General features: G+C 41.7%; 1 protein-coding gene across 1 annotated transcript; it reads right to left on the minus strand.

Annotated features, from left to right (window-relative positions):
* Nucleotides 1-1,920: 1,920 nt before the first annotated feature.
* rcn1 (reticulocalbin 1, EF-hand calcium binding domain) lies at nt 1,921-8,105 on the minus strand. The gene is made up of 6 exons (XM_008405871.2): nt 7,582-8,105; nt 6,546-6,739; nt 5,856-6,034; nt 3,756-3,816; nt 3,060-3,259; nt 1,921-2,989 (listed from the first exon to the last, which is right to left on the minus strand). Exons 1-6 carry the CDS (start codon nt 7,815-7,817, stop codon nt 2,882-2,884), a joined length of 978 nt encoding a protein of 325 aa, XP_008404093.1. The 5' UTR covers nt 7,818-8,105; the 3' UTR covers nt 1,921-2,881.
* Nucleotides 8,106-8,486: the final 381 nt, after the last annotated feature.

The raw sequence follows: 8,486 nt of genomic DNA on the forward strand, positions 1-8,486 counted from the left end.
AATTTGTGATAAGGAAATGGAGGTAGAAAATGAGAAGATGACGGTTGGTGGACAAGCCTAAGCGAAAATGATTCTTTGAGGTTTCTGAATGGTGCACTTTGTGACCGTCTCCTCTGAGTGTCTCCAGCCTGATCCTCACCCAGAGGGCTCATTATTATCAGAGAAAAAGGCCTGATCTACGCAGACACTCATATGAGACCCGTCTGAAGGCATTACTATGCGCACACTCTGCCTGCCCCCCCCGCCGACCCAGTGTGCATGATTAGTACCCTGGCGTAAACAGGAGGGGCAGACTGTTAAACATGGCCGCGAGGCAGCCATAGCCTGTGCGCCCTCCCGCCACATCTTCAAGTGAACACACACATTTGGTTCATTTACATCTCTGCACACCACTAATACTCATCCACCTTCAATCACACATCGGTTCTGACTCGCAGATTCAACACGACACATGACAAACCTCATATGCCGTCTGGAGGAAGTGCATTGAGGAACTTTGGAGTTTCAGGCCTCCCAATTATTCAAATGCATGAAACTGGAACAACCCAACATGCTTAGGTCAACCAACAAAGGAGCAACGGATATATAATCTACATGAGACTGAAACGCTGATACTGTGAAACACCTTGAATCTCCCCAAACCTGCAAGAAAAATATTTCCCTTTGAAGCTATCCCATTACTCCGAGCTGTCTAGCCTTGCCAAGTAAACACTAAAAACAGTCAAATGCAACATTACAGAGAAGCTTTTTGGGGAATTTTGGCCTCTGTTCTAAGACTAAAGTAATGGCTTAGGTTATACACAACAACACGGCCAACACATACATCCATTGCTCCGTCCCTTGTTCCTAATGAGCTTTATCGCATTGGTCCCGCTTGACTTGTCTTGCTAACTGGCACACATATATCCGTATGTTCCACATGAGCAAGCAGAGGGGACGAGCTGGGTGGCAGTGCCGTTTTCTCAGTTACATCCGAGAGTTTTACTGCAACAGCCAGCAGCAACAGCAAGTCATCTCAACTTCGTCTCCACAGTGCATGTGGACCGCAATTAGTCTAGATACGTTAACAGTATACGCTTGTTTCTTATATCCATTGAATTGGAAGACAACTTTGGGGATTTAATGTTTGAAAGACCCAGATTGGCTGTCTTAAACTGTAAGGAAATATTACAATGCAACCTGGGAAAAACAAATTAAATAAAGTCTTGTAGCTTTGTACGCTGTTCATGTTTTGGGGACTGATTACAGGAGCTTAGAAGAAGTACTTGAGAGATCCTTAAAAGATAAAGCGAGAGCTTGAATAGGTCCATTATGCTTTGTTGGCTGTGGTCTGGTCATTGAATAGGAGTTCTCACTTGTACCAAAATCCTAAACTCATAGGAAAACTAATCCATTTACCTCAGATATCAATACGATGTTTGTAAGGATTTAAAACTGCCCCAGTTAAAAGTAGGAAAACAAGCAGTTTGTCCTCAAACTGAAAACATTAACCCTCATGTCAACAGTCATTTTATTAGCAACTGATGCAGATAATACACTGAGGATGGCTACGGGATGGCACTGAATTTCAATAAATTTGCGATGTGAAAGGGCAAAGCGACCTGTGACTTTTGGGGGTTTGGTTGCGTTTCTGATCTAACAAACCATGTTACAGGACATGGTTGAATTGTGTGATCGAGCAATAGAAACCTGGGGTTCCCCAAAAAAGAACCTAATCTTCGTCGTCATTGTGAAGAACCCAAAACAATCCCTTGAACCACAAACAAATCCAATTTTGAGGAAACAAGGAATGAGCAAAATTGTCTGTTTAAATAGAGAGGCGCCCCATTTCACTTATTTGCAACCCAGACACCAAGAAACTTTATGGAATCATCTTTGTAATGTAGTAAACAAGGCTAAAAGACAAGGCTATGACACAAATAAAGTGGAAAAAAAATACATATTTATTACTTTTTTATGCATCTGGACAAGATTTGAAGACTTGTACCATTTTTTTTATACCTCAGTGTTTTCAGTTTCTCATAAAATGTCACTTTTAGCAATGTTTTGATCAGAATAATCACCACTCTTAATCTCTGTTCTTACAATTAGCTTTTTTACAGTACGTTTCATAAACTCCCTGAAAGCAAAAGGAATTTTAGGAAAACCAAACCATCCGGATTATTATGCGGGAAAACTTTTTTTTCCAATTTTATTTACAACTCGTTGAAAAAAAAAGTCGTAAATTTTAATTGCGGAAAAGTAAAGTGTAAACTTAAATCTAAAACGATATAAAAGTAAAAACTAACATTTTTACATACACTAATAAATACAGTAAAAACTAAATATGGAGGAAGAAAAAAGAATGTTCACAGGCTACATTAAAACCAAATGCGTGCAAAGTTCATGCCGTGTTTCATCAAAAGAAAATCATCAAAGCACTTCAGCTAAACAAAAACCCGTTACTAAATAGTACAACTGTAATTAGACTGCACACAAACATTTTCAGTAAAAAATCCTATTTTTCCCCAACTTTCAGTATCAAAGTCATCTGATAAATATCTAAAAAAAAACAAAACAAAGAAAACATAATAAATGCTCTAAGTTGAGGTTTCACATTATCATTTCTATCACAAACTGTTCATACGACTGATGTCTAAAAACATTTTTAGAAATCTGAGAGGCAGCACAGCCTGCTGCCGCACGGCTGGAAGGCACTGATCAAGACAAAGAGCAAGAACCCTCTGGTTTTGTTCCTGAATGTCAGGAACAAAACTATCTACAGGAGGACTAAAACACCGATCACAAAACCTCAGTAGGTCCATCTTCTATCCATCTCCTACTTGAGAGCCATCTCTGTGAGGCCCATCCTGATTTCTGTTTTTCAGGACACAGACACACGTCAGAGCTCATCGTGGTTCCTGGTGAGGTCTTCGCCGTAATTTGTGGCTTGACTTCCAACAAACATGTTCCAGTTGTCAATAATCTCTTGCTTGGTCAGTTTCTGGTCCTGATGACAAAGAGAATATGAATAAGCTGGGTGCATTTTAAAGCTCACTGCGGCAGCTGAAGCGGCGTACCTTGTCCTGGTCGGACTCGTACACGAGATGTCTGGCCTCGGCCTGGGCGTGGTCGTAGTCCTGTGGCATGATCCATTGCCGGATTTCATCCTGATCCATCTTTCCGTCTTTGTTGAGGTCTCGGAAGTCGGAGAACTGCTCTCGCTCAGTCCTGACCCAGTCGGGTTCAGGACCCCCGTCCTCGTGAGCAAACATGTCGGCTTCAGACAGAGAAACACTTAAGTTGTTGTTCGGAGATGTGTTTTTTCCTCTTAAGTCACTTTTTTAAACTAAAAAACAACAACACAACAACGCTCAAGCTATGAGCCTAAATAAATAGAGAAGCACAAGCTTTTATTTTGAAATTTGTAGCAAAAGAAGTTATAACCCTGAGGATGAGTTCAGGGTTCAGAAACAAAACTGTTTGCAAAAATGAAAGACAAAAATAACAACCAAACCTCAAACCTCGTTCCAAACTTTAATCCCGCTTCAAAGAAATTGAAAACTTCAGACATGAATAAGAATTAAAAAGACAAAATAGCCCAGCCAATGCGAGACTCCTCCCCCTGCCTTTATGTCCGTCGTATTTTAACAGTTTCCTTTCAGCTCACAGAGTACGCTGCCCAGCTGGCAGATGCCTTCAGTGCCGATTTCTCCAAACCTTTTTTTTTTTAAAACCTAATTTGATTTAATACGATTTTATTTCTCCAAACTCACCAATGTACTCGTCTTCATCCACATGTCCGTCGCCGTTGTTGTCGATGTCCTCCAGCGTTTCCTGCATTCAGAACGAGTTAACAGCGTCATTAAAAGGAGACATGAGGGTCAAGTGTAGTGGGACTTCCACTGAGAGTAGTTAAAAGGGAGACATGTTGCCCCCTGGCCGTGCAAGTGAATAAGTGTGCGAGGGTCGACTTATAGCCGAGCTGGCAGACTGACACGCCGATTACAGCGCTGCTGATGAGAACTGAAGCCTCTTAATTAAAAGACAAATAACATTTTTCCAGCAACAATTAGTAAAACTTAACATTTAGAAAACTTATTCTGAATAGTTCCCCCAATTTCATCCCAGAATTATTGGATAAAAGTTAAAAGATTTTAACCTTGATCGAGTTTCTGTAATAAACACTTAAATTATTGATATAGCTGAAGATTTCTGGACCTCCGATAATAAACAAGATGTTTTGCACCTTTTATAAGCAGGATAACCCACAACACCTAAAAGCTTACAGTTGGACCACAGCTTTACACGTTGGTACAAGAAATGTTCTATAAAAGTTATAAAAATGGATTTCATCTCGATAAAAAAAAAAATATATTTTTTTTTTGCATTCATTTACCTGTCTCTTCATTAGTCTGTCCCTAATTTGCAGGTTTCCTAATCACAGCTTGAATTTAGATGGAGATTACAATTTTAATGTTTTGAATCATTTTGCTAAATGTGACATATTTAAAAAGAGCAATGACATCATCTTGTGGGACAGAGAAAATTCACATCATCATCCTCAACAATAAAACCACAAGAACGTGAAGTGGAGATTTCATTACAGCGAAAATAAAATCGTCTGCTTTGGATCATTTCAAACAAACAGATCAAGTCCGGTCCTTTTCCTGAATAATTACATGGTTCTGGTACGCAGTTTAAAGCTGTTCCATGTCTAACTGAGACAACAGGGAGCCGCAGCGCCACCACCTGTTTGCCCCAGGGATCATCTTTGTCCGACTGGCCCGTCGTAGTCAACTCAAGCAAACGAGTTGTTATATTTCTATCATTTACTGGCTTTGCTCCAGACTTGAATCCTTGCTAAAGAAGAATCTTGAACATTTGTTCAGTGAGTGTTCAGCTGCCACTCCTCTCTACAAATCTGGCCTCTGAGAGCAGAATTACAGGCAACAATGAAATCTCAGCAGGTAGAAATGTGAAGCCAGACCTTTTAACAGAGAGTTCTGTTATGTGAACGTGAATCTGTGTGTGTGTGTGTGTGCGTGTGTGTGTGTGTGTATCGTTGGCTTTCACTGGGAACAGTTTATGTTCTTGCCTGAACCCGCACAACAACCTCCATTAGTTTTCTGTCCCGTTACCCTACAGCCATGTTCTTCCTCAGCCACAAAGTGCCTCCTTCTTACGTTTCTCCCTGTAACAACGCGAGCCATCAAAGCCTCCTTTCTGCACTTCTGTGTGAAAGACCTGAATAACTTGTTGGGGCCGGGAAAAAACCCCAAAAAACCCACAATACATCTGTGCATCAGTTTTAGGGACTCCAATCTTTGACAATAGTGTTTACTACAGCAAAGAGCCGTTAAAGCGCCGCTGCCTGAGCCGTTCCTTGGTTAACATTCAGCGACATCAGAAAAATGAGGGATTAATTATTAACTCTGTCAAATGGGTGGTACAAGTTTTATGAACACGACAGCATAGTGCATCGCTGCTAACATTTGCCACGCCAGTGTTCCACAAACCCAGATTTATATTTAAAGATCGGGGCCTAAATGGGACTGTCTGCTCGTTCCCATCGGGTCTGTTCCAAAAAGGATCTACAGACGCAATGATTTCCAGAACTTGTTCAAATTTCATTAGGGAGTCATACAAAAGGTGGCAAAAAAAAACTATTTTTACCATACAGATTAAACCCAGCTACATTCCCAAAATTAAACTGGGGTTTCTAACTAAAATAACACGTCATGAGATTAACTTCTTTATCCAGCTATAACAGTTCACCGTCTTTGAAATCCAGATAAGAAAACTGATGGCGTGGTCTTACACGAGTTAATCATATGTAATTACTGTGTGTTTTTAGGGGAGGGAGGAGCGCTTACCAGAACCACAATACTCTTCATGTGCTCAAACTCCTCAGGATGGAGGAAGGATGTGAACTCTTCCCGGTCTGCTGCCAGGTCGCCGTTCAGGTCTGCTGCTTTAAATCTCCTCTCATCTCGAGGGAGCATCTTCTTAAAGCTGAACTTGTCTGTGGCATCCTCAAACTCCTCAGGGTTAGCTGAAAGCATGCATTTAAGGTGGGTTATTATCTGGCATTGAAATAGCTCTTTAACATAGTGGTACCAAGAAAAAAAAAAAATAGCTAAAGATCAGAACTGGCCAGTCTTCTCTTGATTGTCTTTGGTCAGTAATCAGCAGGTTAAAGACAGATTTCTTTTTTTTTTTTTTTAATTACTACTTATAAAGGATACCAAGATTAAAAACTCCCATCATTCTCGGTCTATAAACAAATAGCGTGTACTTCTATGCACCTTGATTTAGGTAAAAAAAAAAAAAAAAGATAAGTGTTTGGGGTCATTTGCTTTGACGCTTAATTCAGGGTTTTTTTTTTGTTAGTTTCCAAATCTAAAATCTCAATCGAGGAACTTCCATCATATGTTTTTTCTTCTCCATGCGTTATAGTCCTCAGACAAACAAAAAAGGGAACCAATCAAAACTGGTATCAGCAAGGAAAAGCCTAATCGGGACATCTTTAAATACTAGCACGTCTACTTCCAGAGGAGCCGTACCCAGATAGTATCCGTAGGTGGCCTGCTTGTACTCATCCCAGGAGATCTTGTCGTCTTTGTTCAGATCATAATCCGCCCACACCTTTGCTACGTTCTCGTACACGTAGCGCTTCTGGACACGCTTTATCCAGGCGTTCAGCTCGTCTGTCGTGATGTACCCATCTGCGTCCCCATCGATACGGTCCACGATTTTGCTGAGGGAGGAAAAAATAAATAAATAGGTGATATTATTGACACAGGTTCTTTTTTTTTTATGAAGACATTTCAACTCTGATGAATGACATTGTAAAAAATACATGCACTTGCTTCTAAGAGGTTCAGTGAGGCAACAATTAGAAAGGCGGAAAGGGCATTTCGTTTTAACAGCTCCAATTGGTCATCAACAGGCCAAATACTTGGGATGAAAAAACAATTCATTTATTTGGATCAAAACTTAAAAGGTCACCTGTTTTTTGTTCTATAAAAGAAAAAAATAAATCCGCCAGCATGCTGTTTTAATTGGTGTGTTTGTGTGTTACAGGCCTTCAAGAGCAGAATCTGCATTTCAGACCTCAAGGGCAACAAGTCGGCATCAGCTGGGGAAAAAGCCTAATTGGTGCATCTCAAAGTATTTTAGTAGAAGGGACACACCTTCAGTGAGAATACTCCAGTGGGTGGAGCGGGGTGAACCCAATTTTAGAAAGAAAAAAAACATGCACTGTGGGTTGTAGTATATTCTTAGACATATACGTTGCCACGTTGAGACGTCCCAACAGGGGTCCTCCCACTTTCAGCTCCACACCTCATACGTATGTGGCACATAATGCCAACTTGTCACCAAAGTGAAGCTGAAAACACCTTCCTTCCACAGCACATCCACTCCAACAACTGTCTGCAACAATCCACTTATGACTTGTGAGATCATCTTAAAGAACATGTGTTCCTGTTCATTTTTTATGTCACCAGTCTGTACTGGTGCAGACTCCAGCAGGAGACTGAGTGGATGATCATAAGAGAAAAATCAGAACTTATTACTGTCAGGGGGATCCTTTCTCACCTCAGTCTGTCTCTGCTCTCCTCCGGCGTGAGCTGGTCAAACGTCTTGGCGTCGTCCTTGCCCAGGAAGGCCTCATGGTCGTACTGGTAGCTCTTGTTGTCTTCGTGGGCTTGTCTGCTGCTCAGCTCTGGATCACGGAGAACCCTCTCTTTCCTCAGCATGGGCTTCGCGCTCACTAGGAAGGCGCCCAAGAGCACAGCGCACACCAAGCTAAAGCTAAAGCTAAATCCAGCCATCAGTCTCTGGGGCTGATGCTGATTTTAATCAGCCGCCCCCCGCCCCCCTCCCTCCACCTTACGCACCACAAACAGGCCTGGAAAAGCTACAATCACTTGGCAAAGCGTCAGCAGCAATGCAGCTACTTCCACTTCCCACTGCAAACGGAGCTCTTTCTTCTTCTTCTTCTTTCGTTGGAAGCCGAGTCTGTAAAAACACCAGCGCCAGCAGCCAGCTCCTCTAAAAACACTTCCAGTTCCTCACTTGTACAGTTTTGAAAGCAGTCCCGTCCTCTTTTCTGGTGGTAAGGATGCAACCAAGCCGGGAGTTCCTGCCGCTTTACGTACGACCAATCACAGCATCCGTTTTACAGTGGCCCCCGCTTCGTCCAATCACACGATCCCTACAATGCACAGATGGGATTTTCGTAACATTACAGGAGTTAAGGCGCCACGTTGCAAGCCGACAAGTGATATGGAGAAAAGGAACGGCCAGCTCAAAGTAGTGTATTACTATGAAGTGACATAAATAGCAGGAAGCTAAGAAAAAAATCTGTAATCTGTGGCACGTATTTGTATTTAGATTCTTTTCATAGATACTTTGTAGAATCACATTTTGCTTCCAGGGTGGCCTATGTCAACACCAGCGACACACACCCAGAGACTAACGTTTTCTCCAGATTCTGTACG

Source organism: Poecilia reticulata, linkage group LG3 (assembly GCF_000633615.1).
Source record: "Poecilia reticulata strain Guanapo linkage group LG3, Guppy_female_1.0+MT, whole genome shotgun sequence".
Taxonomy (NCBI): domain Eukaryota; kingdom Metazoa; phylum Chordata; class Actinopteri; order Cyprinodontiformes; family Poeciliidae; genus Poecilia; species Poecilia reticulata.

Excerpts from the sequence above, each read along its gene's own strand:
- rcn1 (XM_008405871.2), bottom strand. The coding sequence starts at position 7,817 with ATGGCTGGATTTAGCTTTAGCTTTAGCTTGGTGTGCGCTGTGCTCTTG. Across the intron at positions 3,817-5,855 it reads TGAAGAGTATTGTGGTTCTG|GAAACGCTGGAGGACATCGA; the intron begins GTAAGCGCTCCT and ends TTCTGAATGCAG. Across the intron at positions 2,990-3,059 it reads ACGAGTCCGACCAGGACAAG|GACCAGAAACTGACCAAGCA; the intron begins GTACGCCGCTTC and ends CTTTGTCATCAG.